This window comes from Cynocephalus volans, chromosome 10 (assembly GCF_027409185.1).
Source record: "Cynocephalus volans isolate mCynVol1 chromosome 10, mCynVol1.pri, whole genome shotgun sequence".
NCBI lineage: Eukaryota > Metazoa > Chordata > Mammalia > Dermoptera > Cynocephalidae > Cynocephalus > Cynocephalus volans.
Window position 1 is genome coordinate 98,567,341 of NC_084469.1, and position 19,585 is coordinate 98,586,925.

The 19,585-nt window shown below is 42.9% G+C and overlaps 1 protein-coding gene across 3 annotated transcripts in view; it reads left to right on the top strand.

Moving 5' to 3' along the window:
• Window positions 1–17,418, top strand: part of VAV1 (vav guanine nucleotide exchange factor 1) — a 61,699-nt gene extending 44,281 nt beyond the window's left edge. For 2 of the 3 annotated variants that reach the window (XM_063110691.1, XM_063110693.1), the window contains 12 exons: window positions 47–148; window positions 390–487; window positions 573–595; window positions 779–824; window positions 3,174–3,310; window positions 3,628–3,693; window positions 7,136–7,167; window positions 10,138–10,254; window positions 11,386–11,473; window positions 13,503–13,617; window positions 14,940–15,091; window positions 17,365–17,418. In XM_063110691.1, coding sequence (XP_062966761.1) covers window positions 47–148; window positions 390–487; window positions 573–595; window positions 779–824; window positions 3,174–3,310; window positions 3,628–3,693; window positions 7,136–7,167; window positions 10,138–10,254; window positions 11,386–11,473; window positions 13,503–13,617; window positions 14,940–15,091; window positions 17,365–17,418 — 1,030 coding nt within the window. The remainder of the gene's footprint in view (window positions 1–46; window positions 149–389; window positions 488–572; window positions 596–778; window positions 825–3,173; window positions 3,311–3,627; window positions 3,694–7,135; window positions 7,168–10,137; window positions 10,255–11,385; window positions 11,474–13,502; window positions 13,618–14,939; window positions 15,092–17,364) is intronic. The other variant, XM_063110692.1, reaches the window with a different exon arrangement.
• The last annotated feature ends 2,167 nt before the right edge of the window (window positions 17,419–19,585 follow it).

Sequence of the window (19,585 nt, forward strand, 5' to 3'; positions counted from 1 at the left end):
AAAGGACTGACTTGTCGGTCCTCTCTTCTTCCGTCTTTCCCTCCAGCTCCAACATCTACCCCGAGAATGCCACTGCCAATGGGCATGACTTCCAGATGTTCTCCTTTGAGGAGACCACTTCCTGCAAGGCGTGCCAGATGCTGCTGAGGTTGGTGTCTAGGTGGGTGGGCCTGGGTCCTGGGCTCGGTCAGTTCTTCCTCTCTGGAGGGGTCCCTCCAGTAATTGGCCCCCTAAATTGAGAGAAGGGCGGTCCTACTTGGGTCTTCAGCTTCTGCGTCACTGTCCCTGCTGTAAAGAGAACTTAAGGGGGCTCTTCACATTGTTGGCAGATTGGTTAGTTGTGCCAGTCAGGACCCCTGACTCTCCTTTGTCTCCCCCCTGCATCCCAGAGGCACCTTCTATCAGGGCTACCGCTGTCACCGGTGCCGGGCACCTGCACACAAGGAGTGTCTGGGGAGGGTCCCTCCATGTGGCCGACATGGGCAAGGTACTAGTGGCAGGGAGGATGGGAGGTGCACTTGGTGTACCCTGGGAGAATTCCCATTCTAACTATTTCCTTTTCCCTCCCATAGATTTAGCAGGAACTATGAAGAAGGTACGAGCCCCTGCCCCCATGCTCCTTTCTGTGCATGGAAAATCACGGGGGATAATAAGGGGAGGACCCAGGATGCCCCAGCAGTGGGCACGGTCTTTTGTTGGGTGAGGACAGTGAAGGGGCTGAGGAGCCTCCAGGCTGGGCATAGGTAGCCATGCTTGCTTTCTTGGTCTCTCCTTCTAGGACAAAGCACATCGAAGGGCTCAGGACAAAAAGAGGAATGAACTGGGTGAGTCAGCAGGGGGCGCTGTGTAGGGTCAGGAGGAAAACTGGTCTCTATCCCAGTGATGCTAACCTAGGGACAGATCTGCATCATCACATCGACCAACATCCACCTAATGTCCTGCTTGTAACACCATGATCCATGTATTCCAGTCCCAGAAACCTGAAAGGAATTTAAAAATAACTGTGGTCATTGCACACTGTATAAATGCACCCAGATATCACATTGTCTTCCATAAATATATACAGTTATCGTGGGTGAAAAATAAATTAGAAAGAAAAAAATAATGAACTCAAATTCATTCCTTGCTTTGCTCCAACACTGTGGAAGGAATGCATGAAGCATAGTAATATTTGTTAAAATCTTTCTCTTCTGTCCATCTTTCCTATTCATTCCTCTTTTTTTCCCCCTTGTGTAGTCTTAGCCAGCTAGGCACACCTCAGATAGCTCTGTTCATCCCCTCGCCTGTTGATTCTGTATCACAAAATCCCACAAGTGAGGATTTCAGCAAGGTTTTCTCCTTACTGGGGGAAAGCGGAAGAAAAAGCTTGGTCAAGCCAGACTTCTTTTAAGCCCGATGGTGAGGGAAAAGGCTGGAGTCATTCACATGTTATTGAGTTCTGTGGGATTGCAATAGTGATGGGTGACTTCTACTCACCATCTACTATATGTATTGTCTGGGACAGATGACGACTGAAACTGTAGTGCTACCTGCCTTCCCAAAGTTCCCAGGCTGGTAGGGGAGACAGATGTTGGTTTAAGTCATTTTGGTTGTGGTGGGAGAAGTGGAGGGTACTTCGGAATATTAAATTGGGGGAACTGAGAAATCTGAGTATTCAGGGAAGACTTCTTGGAGGAGGAGACATTAAAGTGGAGACTTGAAAGATGAGCAGGGTCTGAGGAAGGGGACAGGGGTGTTCCAGGCAGAGGGAACAGCATGTGCGAAGGCTGGGAGGCAGGAGCGCAAAGTGTTGTTAAAGAACTGAGGACAGTTTTTGTGGGAAAAATAAAGTCATTGCTCAGTCACACAGTCAGTGTAAAGACTCAGATTTTATGTGTATTCTATCTTGTACATATTGTATATAAAACAATAATGTTAATATTACATGTTTATCATACACAATATATACATACATACATATACATGTATACACACATATATAACACTATATATAACAGAATATACATATAATCTGTCTTTTACATATTATATATAATAAATAATATATAGAGTATAACATACATGGTATATTTTAATGTTATATTATATTATTGTATATTATAATTATTATGTATTATAGTTATAATTTATTATATAATAATAAATACAATATAATATATATTTGTGTATTATCAGCTTTATTTGTAGTAATCACACACTAGAAACAGCCCAAATGTCCTCAGTGCAATATGAAATATATAGAGAAATAAAATGAAAAGATAACACAAATCTTTCCAAGAATTTTTTGAAGTACCCTCATATGTGTGTGTGTTATTCCTTAATTACCAATAATTAATCTGTTTTATTAGCAATAGTCAATACTAGAAACAATCAAAATGTCCTCAGTACCACAGCAGGACACACACACACACACACACACACACACACACACACACACGCACGCACACTTTTTATTGAGATAGAAAATAAAAACTGTAAGGTGTGTAAAGTGAATAAATCTTAAGCATACAGCTCAATGAATTTTTATACATGTAACCAACAATCAAATCAAGGTATAGAACATTCCTTCCCTCCAGAACTGTACTGTTCAATATAAGTTAAAATTAATTAAAATTAATAATGTTAAAAAACCCTTTCACTCAGTCACACTAGCCACATTTCAAGTGCTCGACAGCCACCTGCTAGTGGGCATCTGGCTTCTTTTATTCAACATAATGTTGGTGAGATTCACTGATGTGGTTGCTTGTAGCAGGAGCTTGTTCCTTTTTATTGCTGTATAGTATTCCATTGTGTGAGTATCTCACAATTTGTTTACCCCTTCTATTGAGGAAACTTGGTTTGCTGCCAGTTTTTGGCTACTGCAAATAAAGCCACTATGAGCATTTTTGCCCATAACTTTCAGTGGACGTATGTTTTCATTTCTCTTGGGTATATACTGGAGTGAAATTGCTGGGTCACAGGGTAGACCAATGTTTAGCTTTAATAGATACTGCCAAACAGTTTTTCAAAGTAGATCCACACCAGCAATCCAGCAATGCATAAAAGTTCCAGTTGCTCCAAATCCACACTGCCACTTGGTATTTCCAGTGGCCATTCTGGTGGGTGGTGAGACTCAGGTTTGAAAATCTACCTGACTACTGACCACCCTGTACCACCACCTCCCTGTCCTCCAGGTCTTCCCAAGATGGAGGTGTTTCAGGAATACTATGGGCTTCCTCCACCCCCTGGAGCCTTTGGACCTTTTCTACGACTCAACGTTGGAGACATCGTGGAGCTCACCAAGGCTGAGGCTGAACAGAACTGGTGGGAGGTACAGGCTGAGGCCATGGGAATGATGGGGTGGGACTCAGGTGTGGTGTCATGGATGCAGATGACTTTGGGGAGTGGGGTCACAGTTCCACTGGGCTCTGGAGGTGGTGCCTGGAGAGGAGTGATGTAGAACAGGGATTTCTGGGCTTGGCTCGGCTCTTCTGAGCTGAGTTTCTTCCCAGGAAGTTGATATTGGTTGACACCTTTCTAGGCCATCCAAAGAGAGATGACAAACAGTGGCCATTAGCAGAGAGCTGGACACACATACATGGATGCCTGTAACCTCCCTGTCCATGTTTTTGTCTCCTGGGTTTTTAGGGCAGGAATACGGCTACCAATGAAGTTGGCTGGTTTCCCTGTAACAGGGTGAAGCCCTATGTCCACGTGAGTGCCTCAAGTTTGGATGGAGCGAGGGCCAGAGGTCCAGGGAGGGACCCAGGAGGGTGGAAAGACTTGAGAGGACACCCCTGGGGATGGGGAGGGGGCTGCCCATCATGGCGGGTCATTGCCCAACTCAAGGCTCTGTCTGCTCCACCCCAGAGTGGGTGAACCCTGAGAACGAGGATCGATCCATTCCTTCTTGATTCTTTTTGTGTGAAGGTCCTTGCCTCCATCCAGGGGTGTGGTAGGGGAAGGAGCAGGAGTCCAGGAGGTGGACCAGTTCCTGGCTTCCTTCAGAGACTCTGAATTGAGTCCTGTGAAGATATCATGCCCAGCCCCTCCTCCTACCCCAGCTCCCAGTGCACAGACCCATCCACCCGGCTCTACCATACTTCAACTACTCTCTGCTCAACTGATTCCTCACTCTACGATGAGCTCAGCTCTTTCCCAGTCTCCCCAAACCTCAGACACCCCCTTCCTCCCTCATTCACAGCAGATGACCCCAGTGACCACCTCCCATCCCAAACAGGAGCTAGTTGCAACCTTAACTTGCTGTCATTTCAGACTTCTACCAAAGTCGTGAGAACCATGCAAAGAGCCCCCATGTATGCTTTACCCAGGCTCACCCATTGTTAACATTTCATCCCATCTGCTGTCTCTCTCTGCACACATACTGTTTTTTTTTCTGGAAACACTTAAAAGTAAGTTTGCAGATCTATTTCCCCTTTATACCTAAATACCTCTTAAGAACAAGAACCTTCTCGTACTTAACCATACTAGGATTTAACAAAACATGAAATTCAACATTGACATTACACTATTATTTGATCTATTTGGATGGAAATGTTGCTGATTTTCTCAAAAATGTCGATTAGAGACTTTTTTTTCCTTTTGGTCCTACATTTTCTCCACTGTCAAGTTACATTATTAGTTTCCAACTCTGTCTTTCCTCCCAAATTTATTAGCTGGTGTTCTACTGCAAGGAAGAGCTGTCCCTTCTTCCCTACCTGTTTCTGTCTATCTGTCTGTCTATCTGTCCACACATGCATTTATCTATCATTTATCTCTCTATCCATCCACCCATCCATCCACCATCTATCTATGTATTTGCATATTCGTCCATCCATCCATTTATTATCTATCATCCATTTATCTGTTTATCTAAATTCTATCCACGATTCTATCTATAATTTTCTTCATCCATCTACCCACTTATCATCTGTCATTCTTCTATCTAATCTATTATCTTTCTATCTATCCATTTATCATCATCGTCATCACATATCAGGAATAGCTTGTGGATTCTTATTTTAAAATCGTCTTAGCTCTGGCCAGCAGGAGCGCCTCCAGGCTGGTTCTTCTGTCATTCTGAAAGGCCCCTGTCATTCTTGGAACACTTGTTTATTTTCCGGCACAATAGCAGATTTATTTTGTACGTTCTCTGCTCCAGTCTTGGAATCAACTCTTTCTTCAAGGAGCTCTGGTCCAGGACCTGGGTATCTCTCCAATTACTGCCTCCAAATGTAGCTGCCTTCTTAAAGCAGCTCCTCTGCTCCTATTCCAAAGAAGGCTCTGGGAAGATGTACAGAACATGACAATTCTCTCTGCATTCTATTCCACGTTCATCCTCCCAGGACCGTCCATCTCACAAGATAACGACTATTGTTCCTTTTTTCATATGTCCACCTGGAGTTTCTTAGTTCAAATATCAGTAGATACAAATATGGATTCTCATTTCCCTCACAGTTTACTCAAAAGGTTCAATACTCACTATTCTGCAGCTTTTTTTCCCTCATTTACTGTATCTTAGGATCTTTCCATGTCACTGTACATAGGATATCTCGTTCTTTTTTTTTCCTTTTTAAAAAATTCAGGTAAAATTTGCACACCAAAAAATCAACCGTTTTCAAGTGAACAATTCGATGCTATTTAGTACATTTGCATTTAGTGTATTTCATTTAAACAGACTGTCTAGAATAGGCAGATCCATAGAGACAGAAAGTAAACTGGTGGTTGTCAGGTGCATGGCAGGGATAGGGACTGACTGCTTAATGGGAAATGAGCATGGGATTTTCTTTAGGCGTGATACAAATATTTTGGAACTAGATAGAGGTGGTGGTTCCTCATTCTTTTCATTATTTTCTTTAATTGTGATAAAATATGCATAGCATAAAATTTACCAACTTAACCATTTTTAAGGTACAATTCAGTGGCGTTAAGTTCATTCACATTGTTGCAAACCATGACCACCATCCCTTTCTAGAATTATTTTCATCTTGCAAACCTGAAACTCTGCACCCATTAAACAACAACTCCCCTATTCCCGCCTCCCTGCCCCAGCCATCCCTCTTTCTACTTCCATCTTTATGGATTTGAGGACTCCAGGGACCCCATATAAGCGGAATCACACAGTATGTTTTTTTGTGACTGGCTTATGTCACTGAGCACACTGTCCTTAGGGTTCATCCACGTTGTAGCGCGTGTCAGAATTTCCTTCCTTTTTGAGGCTGAGTCATATTCCGTTGTATGGATGGACCACGTTGTGTTTACCTCTTCATCCACTAATGAACACTTGGGTTGTTTCCACCTTTTGACTATTGTGAATAATGCTGCTGGGAACATGGGTGTGCAAATATTTCTTCGAGACTCTGCTTTCAATTTCTTTGGGTGCATACCCAGAAGTGGGATGCCTGGATCATACAGACATTCTAATTTTTAATTTTCTGAGGAACCGCCATCCTGTTTCACTTAGTGGCTGCACCATTTTACATTCCCACCCACAGTGGGCAAGGGTTCCAATTTTTCCCATCCTCATAAACACCTGTTATTTTACGTTTTTGGTTTTTTTTTCCCTGATGGTAACCGTCCTAATGGATGTGAGGTAGTGGAAGTAAGCACTTTCACATTTATTTAGATCAGGGCTTGGCCAACTTTTTCTGTAAAGAGCCAGATGGTAAATATTTTCACCATTTTGAGCCACGTGTTCTCTTTTTCAGCTCCTCGACTCTGCCAGTGTAGTGCAAAAGTATCCATAGGTGATCTTTATTTTTTTTTATTTTTATTTTTTTTCATAGGTGATCTTTAAATGAGTGAGCATGGCTATGTTCCTATAAAACATAATTTATGGACACTGACATGTGATCTTCACATGCCAGGAAATATTCTTCTTTTGATTTTTGTCAACCATTTAAAAATGCAAAAACTATTCTTGGCTTGAGGGCTCAGACAGGTGGGAGGACAACTCCTGGTTTACGTGATACTGGGATAGTCTCTCCCACCTGATTCTGGGACTGTATCCCCAGTGAATAGCACAGCGCCTGGCGCACACTAGGCACTCAGTAAATGCTAGTGGAATGAATGAATGGATGAATGAGTGAAGTGCCTTGAAGTCTGCTGTCAAGCCGGGGCCTTTACCCTAAGTCAGGGTCTTTGTCTGTGTCCCCAGGGCCCTCCTCAGGACCTGTCCGTTCATCTCTGGTGAGTAGAACATTCTTCCTTGTTTTCATTTCACCGTTTCTGAGAGTGGTGGGATGGCAGGTTAGGTATGGGAGGAGCCTCCAGACCCATCATTTATTTAGTGTTTGAACCTAGAGCATTGACTTTTGAGTACAGCCCTGGGCTGGGGGATGCTGGGGAGGGGACAGACGCAGGAAGGTCCCTGACCTTGGAAGATTATAGTCTTGTAGGAAGGAAAATGGTCACGATGACAATGATGATAGTGATGATGGTGGTGGTGGTGATGGTAATGACAGTCCCATTTTTTGTTTTTTTTGTTTTTAGCTTGTTAAGCAGGTAGGAGTGGAGGTTTACAGTGTGGGGTCTGGAGCCTGCTAACCTGAGCTCGAACCCTGACTCCAACATTACATGCTGTGTGGCCTTGGGCCAGTAGCTTAACCTCTTTTTGCCAGTTTTCCTCTCTGTAAAATAGCTTAATAATAGTATCTGCTTCCTGGTGTTGTTAGGAGGCTTAAATAAGCCTATAAGTGCTAAGTACTGGGCCAGCACACAGTAAGCATTATATAGCATTTGCCATTGTTGACATTTCATCCATTCTAAGGTGCACTTTTTTTTCTTCTCATTTTAACATCTCTGACATTGGAATGGCTCTTACAATCAACGGAGTCTCAGTCCTCTGCCGAATTTTAGAGGCAGTAGTTTTCTCTCCTGATGGCACATGAAAGAACAGGCTTTTTACAATCATGAGCACCTTAGACTTGCTGCAGCACAGAATTGTTTTTATGACCATGTTTAATGAGCTTGTTTAATTCTCAGAGTGACCCTTTGAAATAAATCTTATTCTTACTTTTTTTGCTTTTTGCAAAGAAGGCTCCGAGAAGGGAAGTGATTTATTCAATGCACTTGTTGAGGAAGTGACAGAGATGGGATTTGAACCCAAGGGAGTCCTGTCTCTACTGCCTGTTAGTAATAATGACACAGTGAGGGTTATAACACTCCCATCTCCCGAGTGCCTACCATACAGTGCTTCAACGGCATTATTGCTGTTTGTCAAATATGTCCCTCTGTGGTACCTCCCTCTTTTCAGAAGAGGAAATTGAGGCTCAGAGTGACAAAATCAGTTCTCAAGGTCTTAGTGCAAGCAAGTGGCAGAGTTAGGATTTGAATCGTGGTCTTTTGTGGCTGGGCTTGCCGCTCTGCCCTTCCGCGCCAAGATGTGCTCAGCTGGGCAGCGACTAAGGTGAGAGAGGGAAGCTCTCTCTTCGGGTGCAAAATTTTAAGGGGGGAGGATGTTGGCCAGTTTGCTCAGCTGGTTAAAGTGTGGTGTTATATAACACCAACGTCAAGGGTTTGGATCCCCGTACTGCCCAGAAGCCAAAGAAAATAAAAATAAAATAATAGTCAAAGGGGGTGCTCAAAAGCTCAGTGATCTAGACATGTAATATTTTAATGCAATATTTTTAAAAAATCAAAAACAAGGCAAAAAAGTCCATGATGAACAAGATAGCAAAATTGTAAATAAAGGCAGGATCCGACAGGGCTAGGACTAGCCCCCAAAGACTGAGCTGTCTCCTGCAATTTGTGTGTTTTACTCATCATGGATTGGTTTTTGCGTTCCTTTGATAAAAAAATTGAGGTGTCTTCTTCCCCCTGCTCCCATTTATTTGCTCAGAAATTCACACAACATAACCATTTAGTGTCTAGTGACATTTCTATTCATGTTCATATTTACATTTATATTATGTTGCATATTGTATACAATCACATGTTATATAATTGACAGTGTATATATACATTTATATAATATTATCACATATCATATACTATATTTACATTTATATAATGTTATGTATTACATATAATTACATATTTCATATAATTAATATATTATTTATCATTACTTTATTATACATATAATTAGTATATTATTTATGATATAAATATATATTATATTATTATATATCATACATTATAATGCATATTTAAATTTAGAATAAATATTTTTACAATTATATTATATAAAAATATATTTACATTTTATTATATATAAAATTATATATTATATTGTATGTACATATTTACATATATTATACATTATATACTATATATACATATTTACATTTATAATAAATATTTTTACATTGATATGATGTATGATATATATCATATATAATTGACATTTATTATTTTATTGTAGATCTGCATCCACATCATAAATCTATTTATATTTTCACTTATGTTCAGTAGCATTTAGTACATTCACGATACTGTGCAAACACCATCTCTATCTAACTCCAGAACATTTTCATTACCCACAAAAGCAACGCCATCTCCATCAGCGGTCATTCCCTGTCCCCTGCCCCAGCCCTTGGCACCCACTAATCCACTTTCTGTCTCTGTGGATTTGCCTGTTCCGGACATTTCGTAGACATGGAATCATACAATACGTGACCTTTTGTGATTGGCTACTTTCAGCATTAGGTTTCCAAGGTTCATTCACATTGTAGCATGTGTCAGTGTTTCGTTCCTTTTTATGGCTGATTTTTTCATTTATTTTAATGTTTAGAAATAGTGCGCTAAAATACTTTCGTTTTCTGTATTATTATTTATGCTGATGACTGGGTTTTTTGGCTCCACTTAAATGTTGCAACAGAGGCTAGTGCCTCACTCTGCTTACCCTACCTCCATCCTGGTGACCACAGAGGTGGGCATACAGTGAGGCCCAGCCAGACCTAAAGGACTGAGCTGTACCCTGAAATACATGTACCAAACCTTGGGTGTGACTTGCAGAAGTCTGATGGCCATTGCCTACCACTGGTCTCTGGCCACTGCTTCCATGGGGCTTAACTTGGTATTTAAGGGCTTTTAGGTCCAGGCTGTCACCACCTTGAAAAATCACAGGAGTCGGAGGGAGAAACAGCTTCAATATGCCAGTATAAGGGCCCATGCGTGGGGGCTGTGTGGACTTCTCTCCTTGGTGTATTTTTTCAGGTATGCCGGTCCCATGGAACGTGCTGGGGCAGAGAACATCCTTGCCAACCGTTCAGATGGGACGTTCTTGGTGCGGCAGAGGGTGAAAGACGCTGCAGAATTTGCCATCAGTATTAAGTAACTTCTCCTTCCCTGACCCATCTCCCCTATGACCTGGGCCCAGCAGGTGCCTTGGAAGAAGGGCACCCAGTTTTTACTTTATGAGAGCGTACAGTAATAACAACCATCTTTTATTAAGCTCCTGCTGAGTCCTGGGTGCTTTTACCTTTCTTATTTCTTTTAATTGACTGACAACCCATAAGGAACAGAGATGATTTCCTAAGGAGGCTCAGAAAGGTCTTTAACATACTCTAGGAAGAGGCAGGAACACAGTCTGAACCCAAGCATCACATAGATGATTTTAGTTAAAACCCTAAACCTACAGAAGGGCAGGTCGGAGGTTATAAATTCTCAAGGGTGACTTTTCTGCTTTGGGTCTGAGACAGACAAGCTTTCTATTATACTCTTTGTGTTGCTGGGTGGAGTTTTTCCAGTCCACCACTTTTCCTGAGGGTGTAGTTCTTTGACAATCCAACCTTATGGGGTATGGGCAGGTCTCAGTGCCAACTCTCTACCCGACATGGGCCAGTGACTCATTTCATGTTTCCACATGACCTAAGTTCCTTGGTTACCAAGATCAGCAAAATTGTTTGGGCAATCCCAGCATCACCAGTTTATTCTTCTTGCTCAGTTTTTAGTGTCATCTTTATTTTTGGCCTCTGGGGATTTCCCTCACTTTTTTTTGAGAGCTCAGCACTTTTTCTCATCAGCATTTCTAGGAGTTTTGTAGTAGGAAGGTTTTTGGGTTATGTAGTTCACCATGTTGGCAGAAGTGGGTCTCTCCTTTTCTAATTTATATTCTGTAGTCCTCCAAATTAATGAAAGTGGAGATCTCTTCCTATCTATTCTAGAACGTTCCTTTCTTCAGAACATCTTATTGACTTCCCAACACACCTGTGAGTCAGGGAAGATCATTCCTCTTAGAAGAGAGAAAGAAATTAAGGCTTGGAACATCAAAGACCACAGGGAAGGGAGTCTGTTGGGACAGCTTCAGTCTTTGGCCTCCAGTGGTAACACCCTCCTTGAAAGAGCCGAGATTACTTCTTCCATGGTTGGGGGTACAGCCTGGGGCTGAGACTTGGCAGGGGATTGGCCTGGTCCCCAGACTCAGGGCCCATTGACCGTCTGGTCCTCTGTCCCTCGTTCCAGGTATAATGTCGAGGTCAAGCACATTAAAATCATGACAGCAGAAGGATTGTATCGGATCACAGAGAAGAAAGCTTTCCGAGGACTTATGGTAAGGATCAGTCTCCCCCCAATTCCAGCCTCTCAAAACCTAGGCAGGACTCTCCCTCTACCTCCACCTTGGGATCCGCACCCCCTACCCTTTTAAGATTCAGAGAGGCCCCTCCGAGGGCACTCTGGAGAATTGGCCTTAAACTTATTCCCTTATTGACCAACAATGAAAGTAATTGTAGTAATAATAATATTAATAAACAGCAGTGAGCATTTGCAGAGCATTTATTAAGTGTCTGACATGTTATAGATAGGACTCCTGTTAATCTCCTCAACTCACCTTTTGAGTTCCCATTTCATAGACAGGTGAAATTGAGGTCTAGTCCTCATCTAGCATCACAGAACAGCAGGGCCTGTATTCTGTCGGACTTCCAAACTTAGCCCTGCCTAATCTGCTGAACGATCGCTTCACTGAGAATTCAAATGCCTTTTGAGTGTTTTTGCTTCTGTTTGGTGCCCTGTCATTTCTGAACATCTTTTAGACATTTTAAGCCTATTGGTCTAAGGCATATGAGTCAAGGTCTGTGGCTCCTTGAGGAGGTGTGAGTCCTCTGGGACAAAAATAAATCCAGCGTTTTGCATGTATCTGCACTTTTTTGAGGGGGGTGTCTTAAATTTCACTTCATTCTCAAAGGAATCCTGGACTCCCCAAAAGGTTAATTCATTCCACAAATCTCTTCTCTCCCTCAAACTTTTTATTCAATCTTCCCCCAATTTTTGATTTCTGAAAGATTTCAGAAAAGTTGTTGAAATAGAATAATGAATATCTGAACCTTTCATCTAGATTTACTAATTGTTAATATTCTGCTTCCTTTTCTTCCGGCCCCCCTGCCCCCAAACACACACACTCACATTTATTCGGCACTATTTAAGAGTAAGTTACAGGCATCAAGACCTTTCATCAATAAATGCTTTAGCATGAATATCCTAAGAACCAGGACATTCTCGTATCATTATCACTGATATAAAATTATTAACTAATATACAGTCTATGTTCTGAATTCCTTATTTTCCCCAATTATGTCTTTTTTTTTTTTTTTTTTTTTTGTCCTTTTCATGACCGGCACTCAGCCAGTGAGCACACCGGCCATTCCTATATAGGATCCGAACCCGCAGCGGGAGCATCGCTGCGCTCCCAGTGCCGCACTCTCACGAGTGTGCCATGGGCTCGGCCCCAATTGTGTCTTTTTAAAGCTGTTTTTTCCCCAGGATCTAATCAGGTATCACACATTGTATAACCCCTTAGTCTCCTTTAGTTTGCAAGAGTTCCTCGGTTTTTTTTTTTTTTTTTTTTTTTGGCCTTTCATGATATTGGCATTTTTGGAGTCTTAGAGTTCCAAAACAGGGCATTTTGTTTTGCAGAACATCATTTAAGTTTGACTCCCTGACTGTTTCCTCACTATTCAAATCAGCCTAAACATTTGTGGAAGACATAGTCATAAGTGTAACAAATCTGAAACTTGAATTCATATCAGTCTTTTTGCAGAGGCCAGCTCTCAGTTATTATACCCCACTACCTCCCCTGGGGCTGAATCCAGGATCTTCTCTTTTCAGCTGTGAGACACTGGACAAAGAGCTTGGCTTTTCTGTAACTCAGTTTCTCCATTTATAAAATGGGAAAATCATGAATGTATTCACTTCTCAGGATTATTAGATTTTGATGATGTGTGGTATGCACATTAGTCAACACATAGTAGGTGCTTAAATAACAATAGCAAAAGGAAGTTGACACTCCTAGGAGGGTTTGAATTTGGTGAGCTAATTATTTGGTAAATTTACCATGAAGTGAATTAATCGGCTATTAGGGAAACTGGTTTTAGACAATGTGGTCTCTTCCTCATAAAATGGTCCTGGCTGCCCAGGCAGGGAATGAGCTCTCCGTCATGGGGAACATTCAATGAGTCACTTGCTGGGGAGGTCAGAAGGGCAGGGTGTGCTTCACTTGAGGAGCTGGATTTGTCTCTTCCCAGCTCTGTCCTCTTGCGGGCTGGTCCACTGGAATAGAATCTGTCCTGCTGTCTCCCTTCCAGGAGCTGGTGGAATTTTATCAGCAGAACTCCCTAAAGGATTGCTTCAAGTCACTAGACACCACTTTACAGTTCCCTTTCAAGGAGCCTGAGAGGAGAGCCATCAGCAAGCCACCAGGTAGGATGTGTCAGGCTAGGGGCCTGCAGCCCCAGCCCCTTCCCATTGTGAAGACAAAGCTTGAGCATGCAGTGCCTTCTAACGGGCATGCAGAGGTCATATCTGTGCAGCAGCAGGAACTCTTTCCCACTCCTGTCTGTCCCTTCACTCTTGAGTGGTCTGCATATTTGTTAGCTTAGATGGAAGGTGGGGCTGGGACTACTTTTCTATTTGCGAAGACGAGGATACTAGGAACCAGTAGGGGACTCCACCTGCTCATTTTAAGCCTGTAGTTTTACATTAATATCAAGGACTAAATAGTATCTGTAACCTTCTTCCACAATAAGGCAAGACCTTTAGTGCACTCTACTTCCCCTTTCCTTTGAATCTCTCACCTACTGGGTTTGTTGAAAGTATCTGCAACTGTTGGATACAGTTTGCTATGATGCATTAAATCAATTAGGACATAAATTTTAAGAGTTCTTTCTTAAAAATTGTGTTTAACTTTGCAAATAAAGCATTAAGAATTATTTAGCCTCCATCTGTATTTGTTTTCCATGTGTTTCATTATTTTAAAAATTCCTTATGCTGATTCACATTTCATTTTGCTGGAGTGCGTTCTGGAGTACATTTCTCAGAACTGTTACATGGGTGGTATAGTTTTTGAATTCTTATATATCCAAAAATTTTTAAAAGAGGGATTTAAAAATTAATTATTGTTAAAATATTATATTCTTGAAAAAGCAATATTAACATAACATTAGGACTCCAATACAAAAACTATCCCTATACCTATCACCCAATCAAATCAGTATTTCCATTTGTCTGCATGTTACTTATTTGTCCTGAGGTATATATGGATGTTCAATTTTAGCATATTTGCACATTAATTTTATATTCTACATCTTTGCTTAATTTTGTACTGTGAAAAGTTCTCCATGTCTCCCCTCCCCCACCACCATTTATCTCCCACTCCCTTTCTTTATTGATTCTTGGTCCTCCTTAAGATAATTAACAGCCTAGAATGAGTTTTTCCATACTTTTCTTTTCATTTCCTTTTCTATAAACGTATACAAACTATTAAAACATTCAAAAATGGTCTTCTTTTCCCTAAATTTGGATGCTGCTTGGGCTGGGAGGATGATTCTGGAAGTACAGTTGTGTCCACTCAGAGTAGAGGGCACCCAATACTCTGCACAAAGGAGCACTGAGGGACCCTTTATTCTAGAGTTACCCTTCCAACAGCATGTGTCCCCCGAACCCTCACTGCCCCCCACTGTCCCTAGACAGTGAGTGGGTATCTGTCCCAGACCCTTTTCTCACCTCTGCTCTCCCTTCCACAGCAGGGAGCACCAAGTATTTTGGCACAGCCAAAGCCCGCTATGACTTCTGCGCCCGGGACCGATCGGAGCTGTCCCTCAAGGAGGGTGACATCATCAAGATCCTCAACAAAAAGGGACAACAAGGCTGGTGGCGAGGGGAGATCTATGGCCGGGTAAGGCTGTAGGGCTGGGCACCCCAGGCAAGGGTGTGGGGGGTGACCTGGCCATGGCGGAACTGCATTAAAGTTGTGGAATGGAGAAGGTGGGGTGTGGCTTGTGTGGAGGGCTTTCCTGGTCAGAGGGGAGGAAGGGACACAGAGATTTCATTCATTTATGCAGACTACATTTATTTATTGAGAACTTACTATGTGCTGGGTGTTCTCCTGGGTGTGGAGGAGACAAAAATTAGTGTGGTATAATCACTGCTTGCATAAAACTCATAATCTAGTGAGGATAGACCTGTAACTAAACAGTTATAAAATTGGGGGGTCAAGATTCTGATGGGGAATCCCAGGGCAGTGTGGGAAGCCTGCGGGAGCAGGTCAGGATGACTTCTGAGAGGCTAAGCTGATCATTGAGGGATAAATAAACTTAGCCAAGTGAAAACATCATAGATGGGGTGGAGGAAAATGTTCCAGGCAGAAGGAACATTGTGTACAAAGCCCCAGCGGTGAAAGAGTGGTTGGTGTGTTCAAGGAACAAAAAAGCAGGGAGATTGTGTCTGTGTTGTTCACTGCAGTATCACCAGTGCTTGGAACACTGCCTGGCACACAGTAGGTGCTCAATAAATATTGAATGCATGAAGAGGCAGATCTGGGACTAACCACTGTGCTCTTTTGCCTGCTTGAATTCAGACTGTCAGGACTGGAATGGACCTTAACTCTCTTCAAACCAGCTTGTTTCTGCCTAGTTCTTTTTTTGTTCCACAAAGGCAGAGCACCTTCTTTATTTCATGTATTGATAAATTCACAGCCTCTTGTTTTCTGCCCTGCTTGTAATGATTTCCCCCAAATATTTGTTACATGAAGACAAGGACGCTGGTTAGAACTTATGTTCTATTGACAGAGATGTACATGAAAAAAAGATCTGGATAATTGCTTAGGTGAACAGTTTTGTTAAGAACATTGGAGGGTAAGTTTAGTGAGACTGGAGGACATTCAGGGTTTGAGAGAGCCTTTTGGAGTCTTTAAGAGTGTCTGGAATGTAAAGGATTCATCCATCTCTTCATCCACAAATCATCCATTCACCCATGCATCCATCCACTCATCCATCCATCCACTCATCCGTCTATCCATCCATCCATCCATCTATCCACCCATCCGTCCACTCATCCATCCACACACCCATCCTTCCATCCACCCATCCACCCACTCATCCATCCATCCACACACCCATCCATCCATCCATCCTTCTATCCACCCATCCACCCACTAATCCATCCACCCATCCATCCATCCATCTATGCATCCGTTTATCCATCCATCCATCCATCCAACCATCTCTACAAGTGCATCCATTCATCCATCCAACCCCCATCCACCCATCCATCCACCCATCCACCCACTCATCCATCCATCCATCCTTCTATCCACCCATCCATCCACTCATCCATCCACTCATCCATCCATCCACACACCCATCCATCCATCCATCCTTCTATCCACCCATCCATCCACTCATCCATCCACTCATCCATCCACCCATCCATCCATCCATCTATCCACCCATCCATCCACTCATCCATCCATCCATCCATCCATCCATCTATGCATCCGTTTATCCATCCATCCATCCATCCAACCATCTCTACAAGTGCATCCATTCATCCATCCAACCCCCATCCACCCATCCATCCACCCATCCACCCACTCATCCATCCATCCATCCAGCCAGCCATCTATCTCTACAAGTGCATCCATTCATACATCTCACCCCCCACACCCATCCATGCATTTATTTATCCATCCATCCATCTATCCATTCATCCAAAAAATGTTTATCAAGTATCTACTGCATGCCAGGAACTGTTCTAGACTCTTGGGATTCAGTGGTGAATAAGACAGACAAAAACCCTGCCCTTGCAGAGCTCACATTGTATTGGTGCAAGGGGGAACAGACAGTAAACCAGTAAATAAGTAAAATATATAATCAATCAGACTGTCATATATGTAAGTGCTATGAAGAAAAATAAAGCAGGAAAAGGGGATAAGGAGCGTTGGGGTGTGTAGGGTGTACAATTTTAAATAGGATGGTTAGGAAAGCCTTACTGATAAGGTGATACATGAGCAGAGACTTAGGAGGTGAGGAGGGGATCAGCCTTATGTAAGTTTGGGTGATGTATTTTCCGGGGTAAAAGGGACAGCAGGTGCAAGGTCCCTGTCGTGTGTTGAGGGGCAGTAGGAGAATGTGCACAGGCTGCTCTGATGAATTCCTCATCTCTTTCCAGGTCGGCTGGTTCCCTTCCAACTACGTAGAGGAAGATTATTCTGAATACTGCTGAGCTCTGGTGCACTGGCAGAGAGAAGAGAAACTTCAGGCTCTGAGCCCAGGATGAGCACACAGTGGGGCCAGGGGCTGTGACCAAGATCTGGGCAGGCAGAGAGTTCAGGATGGACTGCTGAGGGCTGGTGTCCACCTGGCAGGGCTCCCAGGATGATACCCTGCCACGGTTAATTTATAACACACTGATTTCCTCTTGGGTTCCCTCAAGAAGGTGAGACTCAAGGCACTGCTTTTAATAAAATAATGAATGGAGGAACGGGTGTCGCTCAGGAGGACCTGGAAGGGGACAGATGGGGAAGGGGTGCTGTGGAACAGGACAAAAGCCCACTCCCTAGCCCCTCCCCCAGTCAACTTTGTCACCTTTCTCTGCCATTTCCAATACCACTTGAGCAGGAAATGGGACTCCCACAGAGCAGGAAAGGATTTTGCACTCACAGATTCAGGACCACACAAATGTGCCACTCATTTTTTTTTCTTTTTTTTAAAAAGATAGAAACATAATTGATTATACATATTTATGAGATACAGCATTGACTGTCCGTACTTGTGCACACTATGTGACGATCAAATCAGGAGAGTTGGCATATTTGTCATTACAAAAAGAAGCTCGTTCTTTGTGTCCATTAACCAATCTCTCCCAAAGCCCCCTTCTCCACCTGCTTTCCCCTCTAATAACCACTGTGCTGTTCTCTCTTTCTGAAAGTTCAATGTATTATATTTTCTTTCTTTTTCTTTTCCTTCCTTCCTTTCTTTCTTTCTCTCTGTCTCTCTTTCCTTCCTTCTCTCTCTCTCTCTCTCTCTCTCTCCCCTCTCCCACTTATAAGTGAGGACATGCAGTATTTCTCTTTCTATGCCTGGCTTATTCATTAACATAATTTTCTCCAAGTTCCTCCATGTTGCTGCAAATGGCAGAATTTCATGCTTTTTTATGGCTGAGTAGTTTTCCATTGTGTATGTATACCACATCTTTTCTGTAATAGAACTTAATTATTATTTCAGTCCCCTCTCCCCTACCCCCAGTTCTGCTGAGTGATAGAAATATCGTCTCAGTCACTTCTCCTGAAGATCGTATTTAAATCCCAGGGCCTTTGGCACTCGGGTGTTAGGAGATGGCTGGTCCTTGCTGGTTATCTTCTTCATTTCACTGCCACCTGCTGAGACCCTTGGTTCCTTGGCACCTTTCACACCCTTCTCGGTACATGCAGGACATCTGGCTGCTTTCCCTTCTATTCTGGGTAGAATGACTGGACATACCGGTTTGCCTGGGGTGGCCCCGAATGTTGTCCTTGTGTAGTTGTTAATCATGATCCTTTCCATTCTTCAAAGTTTCCTGGTTTGGATGATGAATTATAAGGTCTCTGTCATAGGTTGATTCCTCCCCACCCCCAAGAGGCAGATCCTAAGACAAGGATTTGGGGGTGCAAAGCTTATCTGGGAAATGATCCCAGGAGGCAGCTGGAAAGGAGCAGGAATGAATAGTGGGAAAGGGAAGGAGTCAGTACAGGGACCATCACCTGCTGTGGGCAACTGGGCTCAATTCTGTTGGGAGTCAGGGTAGAACATGCATTGAAGTTCAGGGGTGTAACGGTCTATTTCTGTCGCTTATCACAGAATACCTGAAACTGGATAATTTGTCAGGAATAATATTTATTGCTTGCAGTTTCAGAGGCGGGAAGTCCAAAGTCCAGGGAACACATCTGTTGAGAGCCTTCTTGTTGGTGGGCGGTGTCTATAGCAACGCAGGGTGTCACATGGCAAATGGCTTGAACAAGAGAGAGCTAACCTGCTCACTCGCTGTCCTTAGAAAGCCATCAGAACCACACCCATTACCACCCACTAAACCATCAACTTACTACTCCATGCATGGATCCATCTATTCGGCAGGGCATGGTCCTCGCCATCTAATTGCTTCTTAAAGGCCCCACCTTTCAATGACTTTCATAGGATTTCCACCCTCAACACTGTTACAGTGGGGATTAATTCATGAACCTTTGGGGGGCACAATTCAACCCATAGCAAAGGATGAGGGAATTGGGGTATTTATCCACCAATTCTCATCGGTCATTACTTGAGCGGCTGCTTGCATGTTGGCAGAGCAGGCTCTAATGACCAGAGCATTGCAGGGACTTTGGAAGCCATTGGTCTGTATGGATATTGTGAGTGCT